This window comes from Pezoporus wallicus, unplaced genomic scaffold (assembly GCF_028554395.1).
Source record: "Pezoporus wallicus isolate ANWC-B61680 ecotype Strahan unplaced genomic scaffold, APGP_CSIRO_Pwel_v1 contig_6354, whole genome shotgun sequence".
In the NCBI taxonomy this organism is placed as follows: domain Eukaryota; kingdom Metazoa; phylum Chordata; class Aves; order Psittaciformes; family Psittacidae; genus Pezoporus; species Pezoporus wallicus.
Genome location: NW_026638688.1, coordinates 1602041 through 1623182, shown reverse-complemented (window position 1 = coordinate 1623182; position 21142 = coordinate 1602041). Strand labels below are relative to the sequence as shown.

Below are 21142 nucleotides of genomic sequence, written 5' to 3'. Positions count from 1 at the left end.
CTCCAAGTTCAGATATTGTGGAAGCTTCATTTGTCCATGTGGATGGACAAATGCCAGCACCCCAAACTGCTTACAAAGAAAATTCCTCATAAGAATTCTCAAAAGCAGGAAAATAGGCTGACATAGGACACTGCATGCCTAAAGTGGACAGTAAGATGGGCAGTTTTATTTGAAGCTTTTTACAAGCCATTGTTTCAAAAACAAAAAATCAGACATACGTATGTATAAGCAAAGGAACATCTTAACAGGTAGGTTACATTACATCAAGTCAGACAAAAGTTAAATAAAGCAAGAATTAAGATTGCCTGCAAAACCTAATCTGGTGCCTCATGCTGATGCCTTACAATGGTGATGGCAGCCAACCCCCAAAGCCTTTGTGCTCTCTTCTTGCAATTTTATCCCATTCACTAAATGAAGGAAAAAATAAACTTTAATTGCTGCAGAAACAAATACCCGGACACAGGCATTGGGACCATTACTGGGTCCCACAAGGGCAAAAGAGCTGGTGCATCTCTTTCTCTGATTTACCTTCTCTCACTCCATAGCCCCATCTCAGAAATTCCCCAGCTTTTCCCTAATCTGTGACCCTATTTCCTAAATTTCTCCCCATCACTTAGCTTCTCATCGACTCTCATTTTGCCTCTCATTCTCGCTGCTTTTCAGAGCTTTTTCTAGCCATTCAGATAGTTTCAGTTTCTCAATTTCATATTTATTTTCACTCTCTTCAGGAAACACTTATGCAGTATCTCTGATAATTACATATCTCATATGATTACATACATTTTTACCACTTTTATAACACTGGAAAGCACTGACTCCAAGCAAATGAACAGCTGCTGTGATTTACAACTTACCTTTAGGAAGCCATACCAATCTCTGTGTTGAGATGCTGGAGAGCTGGGTGGTGATGTAAGGAAAGTGATGAATCAGGTTTTGTTCGGCGAACAAAAGCATCACAGTTCTCTCCCGAGATCCCTTGCCAGTGAGGCATAATCTAAAATACAAAGAACTGAAGTAAATAAAATAAAAATAATTGGGCTGAATAGTGGCAGAAGAATAACAGTTGTATTCAGAAAGTGGAAATCATTTGGTATACTGGTACGAGCATCTAGTATTTACAGCATCTCACAGTGCCAACATTAACTAATCCTGAAAAACCTGCTGTTATGAAACTATATAAATATTATTCTAACCTTCACTTTACTGATAAGGAAACTGACAGAGACTTACTGTATTAGTGATAACTTGAAAACAGGTTTAATTTCAAACTTGAGAGATTGCCATGTCTCTAACAGAGATGCCAGCTGCTAAAGCACACCACATTACTGAACACTGGAAATTCAGCTCTTGGTGTTCACATTCCAAAGCTACATTGCTAGGGCACAGTGATGGCAGTGTCCAGTAAACCATGCTGCCTGGTGTGGAACACTGAAGTGGTTATGAACAGCACAGGCAGCTCGCACATGCATCTGCATTGGGCTGGAACCGCTTGGACACTACTGACTTGAAGAGTCTGACATTCTTGGACATCACTGCTTTTACTGCTTGCTTAGAACAAATTATGAAAGCAGAAGAGAAACTGGGAAAAAAGTAACAAAAGTATTGTAGGAAATAGAACCACAGAATAGTTAGGATTAGAAAGAACTTTAAGAACATCTAGTTCCAAGCCCCTGCCATGGGGATGCCTCACACCAGACCCATATTGCCCAAGGCTCTGTCTAACCTGACTCTGAACACTGCCAGGGATGGAGCATTTACCACTTTCTTAGGCAACCTGTTCCAGTGCCTCACCACCCACTGGAGAGCTGGGTGATATTCTTCCTTATATCTCTCCTGAACTTCCCCTTTTTAAACCCATCACCCCTTGTCCTATATCTACAATCCCTGATGAAAAGTCTACCTCCAGTATACTTGTAAGCCCCCTTTAGATATTGGAAGGCTGCTATAGTAAATAATAGCAAAAACAGTCAAGAGAGGAAACAAAAAAGCATAAAACAGATCAAAATACACTGGTACCGCAGTGTATTTTAAGGATTCTTCTATTCCTAGTGGAGAACATGGCCTCTGCTCTAGATTTTTTCCTAACATGGGTTCAATTTAGAATTGCAGTAGAGACTGGGGTATAGTCAAATAAGTTCTCTGAACAAAAAAGAAATTTGGGGAAAGGAAAAGAAAAAAGGTGCAAAATCTTGAAATCTGGGATGTGGCTCATTCATAGCCTGCATAACGTTAACATCTGCACTGACCCTCCACCATTAAAGTCACAGAATAGAACAAGGCATCTCTCAGCCTGGCAATGCCATCATTGTGTGTTTTCTCACTCATGAGATCCCACAGATGTGACAATCTTTCTCTTAAATCTCAAAGCAACTTTTTGATCTTTCCATACAGTTTTCAACTTTAAATGATGATTTTAAAGGATTCTTACCTAACATCCCCTAGAGCTGCTAGTAGGAAATTTGCTCCTACATGCAGCATGAATAGAAATTTAGGAGATGAGCTCCTGGGCTTCAGCAGTTATGCACAGAAGCATATTCCTCAAAACACTTGCTGTGAACATGAGGTACTGGAAGGGATCCAGAAGGCATCAGTTTGACATGCATTTGACATTTTATTTCACCCTGGAGCATCCCAGGACATAATGCACATCAAGGTGAAAGGCAACATGCATTTGCTTCAAAAGTCCCCCACTGCTTTTCCTTTCTCCTTGCTCTGCTAGTTTACCACAGTGCAAACCCAGAATACCACCATAAAACAAACTCCTGAGCACAAAGAAAAGATGATGCTGTTTGGGCTCTGAACTATAATTACACAGCCTTAGTCAAATTACTGTACCACTTTGCCCTTATTACAGTTGGGATTGAGCACCACCATGCGTTTTCACAGCTAAGTAAAAGGACATATTTGTCTGTGCCACATGAATGTGGGCAGGATCAGAGCACTTTTCAACAGTGCCTAGCACAAGGAAATCCTAGTCATAGCTTGATACTAAAACACCAGTATCATATCAGAAATGAAATATGCATAAATACTTATACTTCTTCATATTACTCCTCAAATAGGAAAAAAAAAACAAGCAAACCCTGCTGCCTCCTCAAGAGAGCTTTTTAAAAGTGAAGCAGAAAGTAATTAAAACATATTTTAAAAAGAGTCAAGGGAAGTGGTAACACTATGTATCATTTTCATAGCTTGAATTTTCAAATAGGCCTGGAGGGCGCATAGTTTTATGACAGGGTGTGACTTTAATTAGGAGTTGTAGCTCTGTAAACTTTCCAGCACTACTGTAATGAGCTGCCTCTGTGCAGAGGACAACTGTGTACCATTAAACGAAAAAGCAAACCCTTCATGACCAAGACACGCACATACTGACTGGTTTTACATGGATTTAAGTGCAGTCAGAAGCTAAACTCGACATGAACAGTCACTGCAGCAGTCTCCAATTTGTACCAGTCATTTGGAACCAATGTGCTTTTATGCTAAAACTGAATATAGAACAGAACTCAAAATGCATATCCAGACAGGAAATGCATTGAATTTGTACCAACTCAGGGAAGAAAGGCTTCTATGCAGTTTTTGTTTATACTGCATTTCTTCACCAAGATTTACTTGCACTAGGAATAGCTCTTAGAAGTTACAGCAGACCTTCTAAAGGAACTTGTACTTGGTGCACAGCTGTTCACCTTTGCTCTTTTGTTCACTTCCCTATTTATCACCAAATGACAGAGAAGAATCATCTAACCTCTCCACAGAGCAAGACGTAAGATGACGGAGGACCTAAACTTTCACTTCCTTCCTCAAATTTAACACTATCTTTACTGATAGCAAGCAAGACTGCAGTCTGCATCATTTCCACTTTATTTCACATCTGGAAGAAAAGACTTCACTGCAGAACATTTTTTTTCTCCTTCAAACTATTTCTGCAAAGCAGAATACCGAGTACAGAAGGTCATCTTTATGCAAAACGTATTTTTCCTTTTTCATGTCCATGCACAAAACTACTGCAGCTGAAGCCCAAGAAGCCCAACACAGCTGAGCAGTGACCCTTGATTCAACAGACCCGGTAAGACAACATGCCTACAGTCAACTTAGGAGGTAAAAGCACACCGAGTCAGGACCCCCAGCTGCAGAGAAATCTTTCAGTTAGGCATGAAAAAACCACACGGAGGAGCAACCGCCGCACACAGCAGCTCCCTCCACAGCCCTCTCCGTGGCCTAGGCCATGCTCTACCAAGCTCCAGCCAGTTCGGCAGCACAGTGGCCGTGACGAGAGAACGGGGGCTCGGCCGCGGTTACCGCGGATTTTACCTCACAAACCCACCATTTCCTGCGTGAGCCAGGCAGGAGCAGCCCGAGGAACTCTCCCCAGGCGGGCATGAGGTGAAACATCCCCCTCGCCTCACAGCCTGCCGCGACAACAGCGACAAGGTCTCTCCTCCCTCCCCACCACCACTCGGTCAGCGGGACACCCGCGCCCATCCGGGCCTCCCCCCTCGCCGCTTCCGGTGGGCGCCAATTCCGCTTCCGGTGCGGCGGATCGCGGGACGGTGCCGGTTCCGTTGCCAGGGTGAGGGGCCGCATCGCGCTGCCGGGGGTGCGGGCAGCGATCGGTCAGCTGCATTGCGACCCGGTGGGCTGCGGGAGCGCCGCCGCGACCTCGATCACCGGGGCGGTCCGGTGGGTCTGCGCCCGAGCCGTCCGTGTGCGGCGGAGGCCGGGCTTTACTGGGCCGGGGTGAGGCAGGGCCGGTCGAGGATAGATGGGGCCAAGTGCGTCTCGGCCGGGTCGATAACCCCATAATGTCTGCGGGGCGGGAGCGGCTTCCCCGGGGCCGTCAGCAGCGTGTGAAGCTCCCCTCTCGCCTCGCACCGTGTCGGTGCCGGGAGAGCTCCGAACCGGGGCCGGGGGCAGCGAACCTCATCTTGTGAATTCGCGGGTGCTGTCCAGGGACGCGGTTGCGGTGGTGGCTGACCCGGTGCAGCTTCGATTCGAAGCCCCGTCTCTCCACCTGTTGCTGGGTGGTAGAAAGGGCTGCGGTCCCGCCAGCAGCATCGCGCATCCTATGTCTGGGGTTGTTACGGTTGTGTTTGATGTTGCTTAGTGAAACTGAAAGATGCGGATGTTTCTCTTTTAAATATTCCAAGACAAGGGGCGTAACGCAACAATTTAACCACAGCAACACAACTTTAGCACTTTCTCTGACCCAGTGACCTTCCAACCCGCAGGCTGTTGGTGGTAAGGGCTCTGAAGATGTAGCTAACCAAACCGAGCTTCAGTTTTGCATTGCATCCAGCCCAGATGGTAGAAACTTTGAAAATCCCTGTGTCTTTCTCTGTTCCTCATCTGTTTTCCTCTAGTCATCGATTCTGGTGATCACACTTAATCCCTTAGCATCTTGACATTGAATAAAGGTATCATTTCTGCTCGGAGTTGCTGATAACGTTCATCCCAATAGGACTGTAATTCAGTAAGGACAGGTGTTGGGCAGGTGGTCACCTTTGGAGGGATGATCTTTTCAATTTAGCACTGGATGGAGACTTGAGAAGTTTTCTCACAGTTCTTGCCCTGTGCATTTTCTTGCAGAATAATTTGAAGTGTGTGGTACCGGTGAGAAAACAGACAGTAAACTCTTCTTGTGTAAACTTAGTCTAAGGATTATGGGGAGGGATAACTTATGAGGATCAACTTGCTTGATGCTATGCAGTCTGAACGTCAGATGAATTTCTTGGTACTTCTAGGACCCCTTTTTCATGAGTCTCTTTTTTCACCGGGTAATACCAGGTCCCTTTCTGAGTTGGGAATATTGGGGGTGAGGGGGACTGAGAAAGAATTTCATTTTTCTGTTACTAGTTTTCCTCTTTAATTTGTTTTCAAGGCTCTTAGAAGCAATAGTGTAGAGTTGTGGCTTATTGTGTCCTCAGCAAGCAGGTTTTATCTAGCTGTCTGTTTCTCATCTGGTCTGAGCTTCATGGATACACCTGAGTTATAACTTGTTCATTTCTAATAGACTGTACTGTGTGAATGAGAAGTATTTTGTCAGAGAGCAGGTAACGTCTGAGAATACAATGCTAGAGAGAGAGAGGAATCAAAATTTTGGATTTGGATTCTGAGATTTTTCAGAATTGCCAGATCTGTATTTCTTGGTCTAATGTATTCGTTGAAGGCTGATAGCCTTGCAGTTTTTTTTCTACAAGTGTGCTCTCTCTAGTTCTTGAATACCAGTCTTTTAAGGACAATCTCACCATTAGTGGTGCAGAGGCCTTTTCTGCATCCCTTGACAGTCTGTAATAGCCTTTTTGTACCTATCTCCTTGATTCTCTGTTTCTAGGCTTTAATAGGAAAAAAAAACACATTCTTTTTTCTTCTGCATAAAGCTAGAAAACTTGGCTTTCTGCTGTGTTTAATGTAGGACTAAACTATTAAATACAGTTTGTATAAACAATGCTGTGTAAGTTAAAGACAGTATAATTATGGTTGTCAGCACTGCAATGAAAGTGCTGTTCTTACAGTGTAATGCATTGTGTAGGTGTGTATTTTGGCTTTGTTTTCAAACTCCTACTTCGATATTGCTACAGTGAGATGTGACCTGGGGTGTGTATTACTGCAGGTATTGCACAGTGAAAGTGATCAGAGAAAACCAGTGCTAAAAATGAACTCTTGGCTTCAGAACTGTGTTTATGGGTTTATATATTTTATGTAGTTCACATTTGCCATTTGTTGTTACACATGTGAGGACAGCCATGACTGGTTCGGTTGCATAATTATTGCAGAGGACATTTCTGAGCTTTGAAATGACTTTTATGATACTGCAGTACTCTGCTTGGGTGCTGGTTATGCAGTGAACATGCTGTACCTGCACAGAACACACAGCAAATGAGCATATGCTGGAGCAAATGGTGAATGTGACATTGCTAAATACATTGAAGTGGAACTCGGAGTCCCAGTTTTAGTGCTGTTCTTTCTCCCTTCGTTTCAGCATTTAATCAACATGTTTATTATCTTCTTATGCAAAACAAACAGCTCTTTGATGTACAACATAATGAAAGATCAAAAATACTTTAAACAGACTGTATGGTTTGTCTCTTGAAAAGAGCAGTTTTCCTGTTTCCTCCTTACATGATCATTGTATTTTCCTCCTGCAGCAGATTTTTCAGAAAATAATACTGAACATATGCTTCCAGGATGTCTCTCCCTCTCATAATAAAATGGGGTGGACAGGAGTATACAATAACCTCTCTATCAGAAGAAGACACAGTGTTGGATCTGAAGCAGTCTCTTAAAGGCCTTACTGGAGTGTTACCAGAGCGTCAGAAACTACTTGGACTTAAAATGAAGGGTAACTATTCATATTTGCTATTCATTGTGGATACGCCTGAAATGTTCAAGGACAAACATCCTTTAAACCTAGCCAGGATGTGTATACTAACAGGTCATCTACCAGAATGAACATGAACATAGAAATGTTATATATCACGGGATGTAGTTTATTATTGATACATCTACCCGGTCATTTTTTGATGGCTGAGATGGAAATGCTGCAAACGTATGTTAAAAAAAGTTAAATTGCTGCAAGCCAGACCAGCAACATATCTGTATATGGAAGAAGATGAAAATAGAGCTTGGGGTGTTCTGGTGTTTAGAGGGGTAGCTTGTTTCAATTAACCATGAAAAGTTTCAACAGTTTTCTAAAATCTTTCTACTCCATTAAAAAAGAAGCAATTATCTGCTTGCATTATAGGCAAACCTGCTGATGATGATGTTAAGCTTGGAGCTCTCAAGTTGAAACCAAATACTAAAATTATGATGATGGGCACTCGTGAAGAGAGTTTGGTAAATATTTTAATTATTAACTTAAACAGGAAAAAATGCCTATAGGTCTCCTAATTATGATTACTGGAATATTCAAAATTTAAAATCAGCTGAAAAATGGTGTTACAGTAGATTTCTGTTGGTGTTTATTTTTCTACATAAAGCTTTTCTGCAGAACTCTGCTGGCAGTGTATTCCTGAAACTCCTGTATTGTCCTGCATTTGAAGTACAAATCTATTATTATGATACTGACTTCTCAAATCTGAACAATCTTTGGTGTATTTCACTAATTCTTTCCACTAATAAAATGAAATAATTGTGGTTAAATAGTACTTTTGTCCTGTAATGTGCAGTAATAGGAACTTGATACCCAATGTTGTTTTCCTTCAGCGATCCTAGTTATCTCTTATTATTATTCCTCTAGGAAGATGTCCTTGGGCCACCTCCTGATAATGATGATGTTGTCAATGACTTTGATATTGAAGAGGAAGTTGTGGAAGTAGAAAACAGGTTAGGAATTGTAGCTGTTAAAAGACAGCCCTGTTATCGAATGTTCAGTATGCATTTTAATTAACTGGAACTTTCTGCACTGTTACATTAGGGAAGAAAATCTACTAAAAATTTCCCGCCGAGTTAAAGAATACAAAGTGGAAATTCTGAACCCTCCTAGAGAAGGAAAAAAGCTGCTGGTGCTAGATGTTGATTATACACTATTTGGTGAGATTTTATGCTACTTGTGGGTTTTGTTTAAGAGCTCAGTTTATTTACCAGTTCACATTCCTTGATTTTTGCTTTACAAATCTACTTCACTAACTTTGATATGTCTTGTACTGTAACATTTCTGTTTTGTAATATTTTGGGGTCTTCTGCTCATATTTTAAAAAACATTGGGCATTTTAAGCATTGCATATTGTTGATTTTAGTGCAGCAACTGTTTACTTTCTGCAAGAAGACTTAAAAAAGTAGCGATTTAATGTTCTATCCAGATAATCTCTCTTGACCAACTTATGTCTTGGACATCACAATGACAGTGAGATATTGTAAACTAACATCTCTGTCTATACTTGATTAAGTCCATTTTGGGGGGGGGGGGGGCGTGGGAGAATAGCTTCAAATTTTATTTCCACATTGTTACTAAATGCACATAAACATGTTTTACTTGAAAATTCTGCCAGACTGGTTTCTTTGGAAGCCAGAATTTTCCTTATGACTTAATTTTCTGGGATGTAGGTATGTCATGGCAGCTTGACTATAAGCAGTAATAAGCTTGTCTTATTCTTCTTCCTTAGCTTTCCTTTTTGATGAGATCTCTTTACAATCTGAGATCAATATTCAATCTATTAGTGAGTTTAACGTTTTTATTTAGAGGTCTTCCGCTAGCAGAATTAGACATCAGTTTTCTAATTGGAACAAGCAATGTTTGCATGTCTGAAATAAGCTTGATATGTGTTCACAAAATTACTGGACTAGGTTTAAAGGAATCCTTTTCATATCTCTTCTAAGTGCATAGATGAACTAGTTGGCTTGACTCTTCAAAGATACTCAGACCCACAGATCTCCAATTTAGTTGTTAGCTGAGCCTTCAGATACCTGTAAGGATCAAAGACCTGCAAGATAAATATGCCCTCTGTTTCTTCTTTCTACCTTTAAAATGTGAATGGTAGTTTGCTATGAGTTCCTTCATAATTTTAAAGTGCCTCAGTGCTTCCTTCATGAAACCTTTAGGTTTCTGGATAGATGAGAAAGTAAGAATGAACTTTCATAACTTAACCTAAACTTTAATAATGGATTGCTTATCTATTACATTCTATTTAGATCACAGATCATGTGCTGAAACTGGGGTAGAACTGATGAGGCCATACCTTCATGAATTCCTGACATCTGCATATGAGGATTATGATATTGTAATTTGGTGTAAGTTTTATATTCAGTACTTAAGATTTTATTGTATTGTCAGAGCAGAGACTCCAGGAGGGAATTTTTTATATTGCTTTTTAGAGTGAATCACAAGATCTGAAACAATACATGTATGTTGAGTATTAACATTCAGCAGGAATGTTCACATAGCTATTAATGCTATTATAGAAAAACAGTAATTTTTATGTAAAAAACCACCACATATTGCTCATATGAATGGCTCTAATCACAGTATAAAGCTCAACATCACACTAAGTGTGACTTTGTACAAACAAACAAGTGCTTGAAGTAGCAGAACTGCATAATCAACATTCAAACACTGTTTGATAGCTATCTTTACAAATACTCTGAATCCAGACAATAAGTAGTGAACTGCCAAATGAACCAAAGTGTCCTGTCTACAGACTTTGCGTACTGTTCCACTTCCTGTCTACAGCTGGAGAGCAGACTTGAACCAGTGCAGAGTTTACACAATGTTGAAATTGTATTACAAAATACAGTTTCTGAGGTCTGAAACAGTGCTTCCACATACCCTTAGATCAGTGGGCAATGTTGACACTTTGTCCTTTCCAGGCCTTGTGTATCCTTTTCACTGCTTCCAGAAGAAAATCCTGCACTGGCAGTATGATTCCTCAAACCAGGTGTAGCCCACTTCTTATGGTCCTGCAGACTGTAGTTAGTTGATCTAGAAAATGGTTTAAATGCATGCAGTGCTTCATCTAGGTTTTCATTTGAAACATAAGCTTTTCCAAATAACAATAAACTTCCATGAAGGAAGTCTGGCTTCAGGGCAATGAACCCTAAAAGCTGTAACAAGGATGAATCTTTCTGAACTAAAATTATATGTAAAAAATTGATATGAACAGCTTCTTGGCTTATTTCTTTTTTCCTGTCAGTGACTTGATTTGATAAAGAGTTCTGTTTTCTCGCTTTTGTTTCAGCTGCCACTAATATGAAGTGGATTGAAGCTAAAATGAAAGTAAGTTGTTCTGGAAATGTATAATTTCTTTCTAGTCTGATTAGCTGTTCATGTAGTTCAACTCATGCACAGTGTTATAGAGCAGGAACTGGTCATATGGATCAAAACCTGAGGGTTTTTAATCTTCAGTCACTTTAAATTATCTCTGTCACAAAACTAGATTAAATCTAATTTTAGAATTCCACACAAACTATCAGCAGTAGGTGCTAAATTTAGCAGAACTAAACACAAGTCACTACCTGGTGAAACTGAGATTAGTCACATAGCATTCACAGTTGTTTTCATCTTTCCTCTAGAGTTCTAATCCTTGAGTGTAACATAATTTTCTTTTTAAAGGAGCAGACAGATGTGGCATGCTGGAATAGGTTATCAAGAGGAAACTCTTTTCATATTTATCTTGTACCTCTTGCAGCTGTGTGGTTCTGTTTCTTCCTCTGTCTTATTAAACATCCGTAAGAACTGCTCTTTCAATCCTAGTTTCTCCGTACCTAAATCGGGCAACTAGCCAGTTTTGCACAGCTGACCCAGTGATAAACATATTTACAATCAGGCTTAGCTGTAAATCTAATGTGCTTACTAAGAATTGCTCTATGTTTGGTTTGTGGGGTTTCTTTAATGCTTATAAATCAAAGTTTGTTTCCATTTCAGGGAAAACTTTTCCAAATCTGAGCTTTTATATCTCTATTCTTCGTTACAGACTAACCTTTTTTTTCAGGTTTTAACAGAGCAAAACATATTTTTGGTGTTTTCTTCCTCAAAATAATTAATTGCTACATTTTTTTCTAAACGGAGGAGAGATCTCAGAAATGAGAACCTTTAATCACCCATGAAGTGGAGCTAGCTCAAGTAAAATTGGTGTTGAGCCTTGCAAACATTGCACTTCTTGTGGCAGTTATATCTCCATTTATGTCGTGGCTGTCAGTATAGTGCTAGAACTCAACCTTGTGGAAAACCATTGTTAAAAATTTCTTCTGCACTGGTTGCCTCTCTAAATTTCTAGGTCACCTTTCCAGCCCTTTCATGTTCTACTGAATCACAACCTTTCTAGGCCTACTCCAGCATCCTGATGAGTTGAGATTCCTACCACTAGAAGCCAGCTGCTATTTCTCTTTAAACTGATACCACCAGGGGTGCTCACCTCAAAAAGTTTCACTTTTTGTCAGAAAGCAATGGTTCCAGCAATACTTGTTTTACACTACAAAGCAGGAACAGCATTAAAAAAGAAAGGATTATCAGATAACCAAGTTTCATCTCTCACCATCTATTTATGTCAGGAATTCAAACAGTCTAGAACAGCGAGCTTTTTCAGTGTAACAGGACACTGACCCAGGTAGGCAGCTCTTTTCATTTGCAAGATTCACTTTTTCATATACAAGCAAATCAGTTAAGTGTGGCTGGATATTTGCAAGAGAGCTGTTGCAGTGGGTATTTTCTCCTTGTTCTGTAGCTTTGCATATTGCTGCTGCTGCACACACCAGAAATTGTCAGCACTATATGTGTTATAACATGTCAGCAGATTTTGCTATTCCTTTTCAGCTTTTGAAAGGATTTGAGATGGAAATGGTTCTCTCTCATCAGAGTTTTTTATTTCTGAAAATTGTGTTTTCCTTGGAGTCTTTATTTCAGGAGCTATCAAATCTTTGAAGTGCAAATTGGCAGATTTCTGATACATTGGTTATCTTGGACACATTTAGGAGGAAAGGGTAACAGTGAACTGTTACTGTATATTTCATCTTCGATTGGGCTGTGATTTACTGGAAGGAGCTGTCCTAGTTTTGGCTGGGGTAGAGTTAATTTTCTTCCTACTAGCTGGTGCAGTGCTGTGTTTTAGATTTAGTATGAGAATAATGTTGATAACACACTGATGTTTTAGTTGTTGCTACGTAGTGCTTACCCTCATCAAGGACTTTTCAGTTTCCTGTGCTCTGCCAGAGAGCAGGGGCACAAGAAGCAGGGAGGGAGCAGAGCCAGGACACCTGAGCTGAACTAGCCAAAGGAATATTCCATACAATAGAACATCTTGCACAGTGTAGAAACAGGGGGGAGTCGGGCATGAGCCACCAATCACTGCTCATGTTCAGGCTGGGCATCAATCAGTGTGTGGTGGGCAACTGTGTTGTGCAACACTTGTTTTTTGGGGGGGGTGGGGGGTGGGGGTGGGTATTTGTTTGGGAGCAGGTTTCTTCCTTCCCCTCTCTCTCTCTGTATATATACACTTTTATTATTTTTATTATTATTAGGTTTTATTTCAGTTATTAAACTGTTCTTGACCCATGAGATTTTTACCTTTTTTGATTCTCCTCCCCATCCTGCTAGGGGAAGTGGGGAGAGTGAGCAAGCAGCTGCATTGTACTTTGTTGCTCTCTGACCTCAAACCACAACAGGAAAAAATAGCAGACAGTACTCAGGTGCTGTCTTTGCTATGTATATTTAGTGAAGTTGAGGCATGCAGAACTTGTGAAAGATTATGCATGAAGGTACAGGCAAGACCTCTCTGTTTGCCTTTTCTGCAAAATCGCTTTGATTTATGCTGACAGTTGATAAGTTTATGATAGTAAACCCTGAAAAAATTCCTATTAGTTTTTTTCTCATGATAGAATGCCGTACTTTTATGATTCTCATTAGGTAAAAACATTTAAAACCTCCCAGATGCCTATTTTTAGTGTGTCTCTGGTGATCCCCATCAACTCAGGCTTTGACAAACAATGTGTTATAATTGTAGTTCCAGTTGCACTGCAGTAAAACTGTCATAATTAGAAGCTTTAATAATAAATCTTTGTGATGCAGGAGCTTGGAGTGAGTACCAATGCAAACTACAAGATAACTTTCATGTTGGACAGTGCTGCCATGATAACAGTGCACACTCCTAGAAGAGGACTTATAGATGTAAGTGCCTATTTTTTCCTGATCTTCTACATTCAACCAACACATTATCATGCCAGTTTGAATAATTCAACAGTAAAGTTGTGCTGGAGTTTTCATGCAAGAAAACTAAGAATCTTGGAAGCATACATTTGGGTATTTTTCTACTGAAATTCTTGATGTTTTGAGTAGCACATTTGGATGACACTGCTTTCAAATCAAATAACTGTTGCAAGGAGATTTAGTACCAATAGAAAGTTTTCTTTGAGGGGTGGGGGGTGTATTTACTATGTTATACTATTTCACATCTCTTATTAAAGCCAAACTACCTGATAATTTTTCAGTGAAAGAGTATAAGTGTCCATTCAAGTCTGCACTCAAGTTCCTGTAGACTGGTATTGTCATCACCTGCAGTTCTAATTTACCTCAGGTACCTTGGTTGTCTTATTTTTTTCAGGTGAAGCCTCTTGGTGTTATCTGGGGAAAATTTTCAGAGTATTACAGCAAAAAAAATACTATAATGTTTGATGATATTGGCCGAAACTTCCTAATGAACCCACAAAATGGACTCAAGGTAATTTTTAACTGGGATTTTAATTTACTTCTTTTTCTTATACTTCAAGTGGCACTTTCTCATACTTTATCATAAAGAAAGGCTGTTCTTAACTAGCAAAGATGCATGTTGGGTTTTTTTTTTATTTAGATTGCCATTTGTCTGGACTAATATTTCCCTGACATTAGTATTAAACAAGCTTTGTCTCACTATTAACTGAGCTTTGAAGAGACTGTTGAAAATCAAGAAAAACATGATTTCTGCTTAAATTACACCTGTGAGCTATAATCAAGCTGGGCATTGCTGACAGGCACCATTGAAATACGTAATGGTCAATCTCAATAGTGGTTATAGTCAGAAAATAAATATCTCACTGGGAGAGGATTATCCAGAATGCTCCCTCTAGCTCAGATTTGAAAGATGTTTGTCAAAATGTTAACAGAGCTTCAGACAAGAACATTGAATCACTAAAACAAGGCACAGGTATAATGTATTCTAAGCTGAAAACAGTTGTCAGATAAGCTTTATTTCTGACATCTCTTTTCACAGAAGCTATGATTGTAGTCAAAGGCTTTTTGTTGAAAAAAGCACATCTGGTTCCAGTGATGCCATAGAACTCAAAGCAGAGCTGAAAGCCCCTCATGTCTCCTGCAAAAATAACTATGAAATCATATCACAAAGTGTGGCAGTCCCTTCCAGATCATTTTATCTTTCTGTCTGACTGGGAGGGGAAGGCTTGAAGTGCAAGACAAAAGAAATGTCTTCCTTGTGGGCATGTCTCTACAGTCCAGTTTGCATGAATAACAAGACAAATCGGATATGGCCACTAGTGGAAAAGGTTTTTTTCTTCCTCTTACCCAAGAGAAGTTCTAATTTAGAATAGTACTGAAAATGTATTTTAATTAGTTGGTAAATGAAAGAGAATTGAAAGCATTTTTCTTACTTTGAGCAAATGGTTCTACCCAGTTTATTTATTTTGTATAGATAAGACCTTTTATGAAAGCACATTTAAATCGGGATAAAGACAAGGAGCTTCTAAAGCTCACTCAATACCTCAAAGAAATAGCTAAATTAGATGACTTCTTGGAGCTGAATCACAAACACTGGGAAAGGTAAGAATAAAGTCAAAATAATTTCTTCCTTCTGTCCCTGACCCTACTGTGTTTTGCTTGAGATTGTCTGTACAATGATCAGAAACATCTGAGCTGATGAACTTTGACATCGCTTACAGTTATGAAGATCCTTTACTTTGAGTGGGATTTTAATAAGGCTATAGTGTTTGGGCTGCTTCCCTAAAATGATAAGATTTTGACAGAATGGAGCTTTTTGCATCCTAATTCTTGCTAGAGAATGATTAGCTAAAGTGTTTGTGCAAAATTGTTGATGGTTTCATGCAACAGCCTGAAGTTACAACACATGCAAGAAAAACGAGTGCAATATGCTATTCAAAAAATGCTCATTCACTCCTTAAAAGAGCAGCCTTGCAAACTTCATACAATTTTCTTTCTTGTTTCTGATTAAAACAGAAAGTCAATTGTTACACTTTAAAAGCCGTGAAATTCACTGGATGTTTCACACTGTCAGTTGAATTGGTTGGATTTTTTGTTCTGGAGTACTTGCAAAGACTTCAGTGTCACCACATAAACCAATTGCTCCAGCTATAGTGGTAGCAGAACTATGAGATCAGAAAACAAGCATTTTAGAGTAACTCAGATCCTCTAAAGAAGCTAGTGGAAGGCCATTCTTTTCAGGTTATTCCAAATGACTGTTCATTCAGGTCTTGAGTGTATTTGAAGGAGTGCCATATCTAATGGGTCTTTTTATCTTCAAGGATAATAGCTGTTTTTCCAACTGATGTAATTTTCAGCCTCTTAGAATAAAATGTTTTCATTTCCTTCCTCCCTTTTGCTAAAAAACAAACAAACCCCCCAAAAACCCTTAATAGAGCCTAACTCTGTTTCAAGAACTTTGAAATAAAATAAAATCAGAAGTAGTATTGATCACGTTTCTATTATTTTGTTATCAATAGGGGGTTTCCTAGTGAGAAAAGCAAGCAGGTTCATACTTGGAACTTATAAGACATACTAGATATATTTGTGCCTATGAAAAACTGTACTTTTGTTTCTTTCAGGTATCTTTCAAAGAAGCAAGGACAATAACATTAATAAAATTGTGTGGCACTGAATTGAAGGGAACATAACTAAGATCATTGGACTTTTCCTTGCTTTTACGCTAGAGTATAATAGTGCTGGACACTGGATCCAATGCCAGAATGACTGCTATACTTGGTCTTCCAGTTGGTTGGTTATGGGTTGTTTTGTTTTGTTTTTTTTTAAAGATCACAGCAATAAGCTCAAAGTGGGAGAAACAAATCAGTTACTTTTCCTTGCATTCAGTTCTGGTGTTACTACTTAAAATACTTTCCTCTCCTTTGCTGCCGAAAATACAGCCATAACCATTAAAGACCAAAACCATTCTGAAACTAGAAAAACAAATATTTAGACCAAAAAAGTTGAGTAAGGAGCCAACCTTGGTGGTGTATGAATTGTATAAGCCCTCTATTCCCTCCATCTTTAGAAACAGCCTCCCTCTCCCATTCCAGTATTTAAGTCTATAAATTACAAGTTGTCTAAGTTTGGTATGTATTAGTATGTCAGTGTTTCTCTGTGCAAGACAGTAAGATGGGAAAATACCACCTCTGTGGCCAATTTACCCCAGTGTGTGAACTTGTACTATAAAGCAGTGTTTACTGGAAAACAAAAGACTGAAGTTTGAGGGAGAGAAACCCACTCTTATTTGGTAAGTGAAAAGCAGTCTGCCTGAAAAACTCTCATACGTCAGATAAAGGGTTTAAACCTCAGATGGGAAAGTCACATTCCTAACAAAGCATGAACAAAACCCTTGTTCTCTTCTAGCTAAATCTTGTCAAAGTGCAAACACTGTGTTTAAATACAATATTCAGCCATACTGTTCTTAAAATATCATTTACTTGCGCTGCTTATGCCTGCACTATAGAAGTGTGATGTGACTGCTGTTTGGCATTACCAACACTTGTGCATTATGCAGTTCATGTATTTGAAAGAAGACTGACCCTTTCAAATAAAAATGGTATATATTGTTCTTAAGGAACTATAGCAGTTGTGTAAATAATAAATACCTTTTTCATAACATGTGTCTTGTGCTGTCTTAGATATCTGGTTTGCATAGTAGAGAAGCTTTTGATGATTTTGGGCAGGGGGATTGAGGGGGTTTCTTTGGATTCCAGAGACACCGATTTTGCAGTTAAGTAAGAGACTGGTATGTGCCACTGCAGATTAGAGCAGTGGTGTCAAACACTGAAGCGCCTCCGCCTCCCAGGAAAGAAACCTTGACAGCAAATGTCAGAATGCCAGCACAGCAGACACAAATGAGGGGAGCAGGTTAGGCTTCAGCTCAATGACCTGTCAGAAAGTATAGTTTCTTTTCTGCTGCTCTTTGTGATTCAGTGTCATCCCAAACTGTTTTAAACTAGTAAACCAGAAACCTGATGCATAAAAGTCTTAGTTTTAGGTAAGCATGGAAAGTGAATATCCAAAGTTTTGTCTCCTAGAGCTGTTTTTTTGACTGTAAGGCTGGCTCACTCATGTATGCAACAGGGCAGATCAGTCACTGAGGTTAGAACATTGATCCTTTACCTAGGAAGGCAGCAGTAGCATAGATGCTGGGATACAGGACTCATATGTGGCAGACGGAACACCTTTAAATTTAAGCAACTGAAAGAAATCAAGGCATTGCACTTGGATCACCTACAGAGTTTGTTGTGTTAGTCAGATAGAGCAGACTGAACCAAGGAAATGTATTTCAACATGTGCCCATATCTTTTCGCTCAAAGTTGGCATACAAGGAGAATTTCACAGTGAATGAGTGATACTCCTTTCTTTTGCTTTATACAAGGAACATTTTAAAAAAGATTTTAATTTAATTGACACTGGGATTTCATCCCAGAATTTCAAAGTACAAGTAGATGTGCACTCCCCTTTCAAATATTTTATAAGCTGAGCTGGAATACGTGAGAGTGGGATCTCAATGTGATGGTAACACATAGCTGTTGCTGACAAGTCATTATGTCTTTTATGACTAATGTTGTTTCCCTTACCAGATTGTATGTTTGAAGACTAGTCTTGCAATCTGATTTTTTTTTCCCACAACAAAAAAAAATAAAAGGAAACATATATTTTACTGGCTATCTTCTAAAAACACTGCAGTGATTTACTTGGCTGAGACATGACGGAGCTTTGAGCAACCCAGTCTAATGGAAGGTGTCTCTGCCCACCACAGAGGGTTGGAGCTAGATGAGCTTTACAATCCCTTCCAACCCAAACCAGTCTGGGATTCTATGATCGAGATGTATAAAATCATGAAGCTGTGTATAAGGCAAGTGCAAAACTTATGTTCATCAAATCCCACAATACTAGGGTGAGGGGTCACTCAGACAAACAGGAGAGTGGCTTAAGAGCAGCAGGTCGCAGTCTCCTGGAATTTGTTTCCATGGTTTGTTGTGGAGGCAGGTGGCATCAGCAGGTTCAGAAAGGAGTTAAACAGCTTCATGAATGAGTACATCATCAGGTGCTAAAGGGAGCGCACTCAGAAGGCCCAATATCTGTAATACAAGAATTGCAGGTGCACAGGAAGGTAGAAAGCACCTCTGCTGATTTTCTGTTCCTGCTTTCTGATATGGAAGGCAGTTTTGACCTACTTGTATTTCCAAAGTGTAGCTGATCCTTGGGAATAACTATCAACAGCAAAGTTTAAAGCCTCATTCCCTGATAACATTTAGTTTTCTTTTAGATTCTGTTGAGGTCCCCTAGAAGCATTTGATCAGTGGCTTTCACAATCTTTGTTAAAAGAAACAAGATTCAAGCATAATCAGGGGGAGCGTGTGGCTTAGAGTTTGTAATTTACTGTTCTGAAAAACTCTGGAGAAGCATTAAATGGAGTCTGAAATATTCCAAATATTTTCATGTGTCAGAGACTGTACTGGGCTCCCAGTACATGTCAAGCATTTTGTATATTGTTCTGTCTGATTATTCGTGTCAAAAGAGACAGTCCATTTTAAAATGAAGTTATTTCTGTAAGCTCTGGATATCTGACAACTCTAATGTCTCACTGTGGCATGAATACTCATCACTGGAGGTACATGGAGTGACAGCTGAAGCCAAGAACTGAACTGCACATTCAGCTCCACAAATCCTCCTGCATGACTGTGAAATCTACAGCTAGTTGCCAATTTTTATTCCTGACTTGACATCCGACTGACAGCAAGTGGATGCCAAAGGGTTTAAGACAATTTTCCACTCCGTCTGTTCAGGATGCATTTAAGACTGACGGAAGAAGTGCTGAATACTTTCTATCAAGAAGATGAAGCCGTGGTAAAAACTGTGTTCCAGAGGGTAAAGTACACAGTTCTTCTGAGTCATTAAAGCTGATTAAAACAAGAAATGCTGAATAAAGAGGTGTCGGAGGGCAGAACCCCCTGACATTTCACTATTGACATTGCAACCCTCGTAGTGGATGCCAGCCAGTATTAGCACTGACGACCACTACATCCCAGCATAGGGTGGCTGATGAAGTGCTTTGGCTGGGGGATTGATGGAGAAAGATTTCAGTGAGAAGGAAATGTTGAAAGAGAGAATTACAGGACTAGAAGAGAAAAATACTGACCCGTCCTGGAGAAGACAAGGTACATCTTTCAAGTGTTATGAGTTTCTTGTGTAAGTAATATTAGCAATATCTTGTGACAGCCAAAAGTTATCCGAGTACTATACTGACATCTGTGCTCTGAAATGGCTTCTCACTAATCAGGACATGTTTTATATATAAACGACTCAAAAGACTCAAGGTCTAAAGGGATTGCCTCATGGCGAGAGATGAACAATTTCTGTTCAGTTAGGTTTTCCTAGAGAATGGAGAAAAGTGGCTCTGATGGCGTACAGTGCTAAGTGTGACTCTGACTTTATCTGCTGGACCTTTATTTCCCAGCCCAGCTGTATTTTCCCTCATCTCTTAGATTCCCCAATAATCACACAAGGCCTCAACCTCACCATCGATATGTCAGCCCTTTCCTGTTGGTGTTTTATAACAGAGGATTTCAAAATGAACTTTTTATATACCTATGAGCTTTCTCATACATCCCTGAGCATTATTTATGCTTACTTATGAAGTCTCCTCATTTCTGGAGATCCTGTGATGCTCCTTTGACATCACAAGCATTTTGATGCTCATTTAGCTCTCAGTAGTCTGTGTGGAGCTCGTCATGTTTCCTTGCTGCACAGACACATACAATGCCATGCCATTAATTTCTTTGTCTCTCCTAGCAAGTAGTTTTCCCACCAACTCATTTCTGTTGAGAACGGTGGGTACAAGTCAAGTGGAGCTTTGTTCTCAAATTGCATAAAGCTCTTGGTGCTATGGGTGGGGTGGTGGGCACAGCAAAGAGAAGTGCACCACTAACACTTGATTTAAAACTGTGTTTTCTTTCAACTATGTAGTTGAAATTACACACCCACCGTTTTCGCCCAAGGTGTTTATATATCAGGAAAGAGCAGCTCTTATCATTTTCACCATACCAGGGGCCAGGGTTGGCTGGAGCAGAGCCTCCATGGTCACTGATGCTGAGCCATGTCCCCTCCTTCCCTTGCAACACCCCAGAAGATTTTGACTTCCTAGAGCAAGCTGAGATGGCTCTAGAATTGTATTTAGCAAAGCTTACCAATTCCTTACCCTGCTTTCTAGATTCAGTCCATGTTTCCTGACATATATGGGTATGTAACATCTCATCTGTGATTAGTCAAAACTGCAGCAGCAGTTTTGTAGGTGAGCATGAGCAGAGTTTGAAACACATGCTTGAAGTGCAACTGATGCACTTTTGGGTCCCTCTGCTGTCCTAATGATGGCTATTCCTTGAATCAGGACCAAAATGAGCATGTTTTTGGAAAAGTTAAGTGTATTAAACTGTGTCAGAGATAAAAATGATAAAGTGATGTGGG

The 21142-nt window shown here is 39.8% G+C and overlaps 1 protein-coding gene across 2 annotated transcripts; it reads left to right on the top strand.

Moving 5' to 3' along the window:
* The first annotated feature begins 4548 nt into the window (after positions 1-4548).
* UBLCP1 (ubiquitin like domain containing CTD phosphatase 1) lies at positions 4549-17285 on the top strand. 2 transcript variants are annotated; one of them, XM_057411950.1, is made up of 11 exons: positions 4549-4564; positions 7179-7333; positions 7736-7827; positions 8231-8316; positions 8408-8523; positions 9622-9720; positions 10665-10702; positions 13490-13588; positions 14022-14138; positions 15102-15229; positions 16249-17285. In XM_057411950.1, exons 2-11 carry the CDS (start codon positions 7180-7182, stop codon positions 16274-16276), a joined length of 957 nt encoding a protein of 318 aa, XP_057267933.1. In that variant the 5' UTR covers positions 4549-4564; position 7179; the 3' UTR covers positions 16277-17285. The 2 variants fall into 2 exon arrangements, with proteins under 2 accessions (XP_057267933.1, XP_057267932.1); XM_057411949.1 differs by lacking the exon at positions 4549-4564 and adding an exon at positions 4659-4674.
* Positions 17286-21142: the final 3857 nt, after the last annotated feature.

Coding starts and splice junctions, on each gene's coding strand:
- UBLCP1 (XM_057411950.1), top strand. CDS start 7,180: ATGTCTCTCCCTCTCATAATAAAATGGGGTGGACAGGAGTATACAATA. Junction 13,589..14,021: donor CTAGAAGAGGACTTATAGAT/GTAAGTGCCTAT, acceptor TATTTTTTTCAG/GTGAAGCCTCTTGGTGTTAT. Junction 14,139..15,101: donor ACCCACAAAATGGACTCAAG/GTAATTTTTAAC, acceptor TATTTTGTATAG/ATAAGACCTTTTATGAAAGC.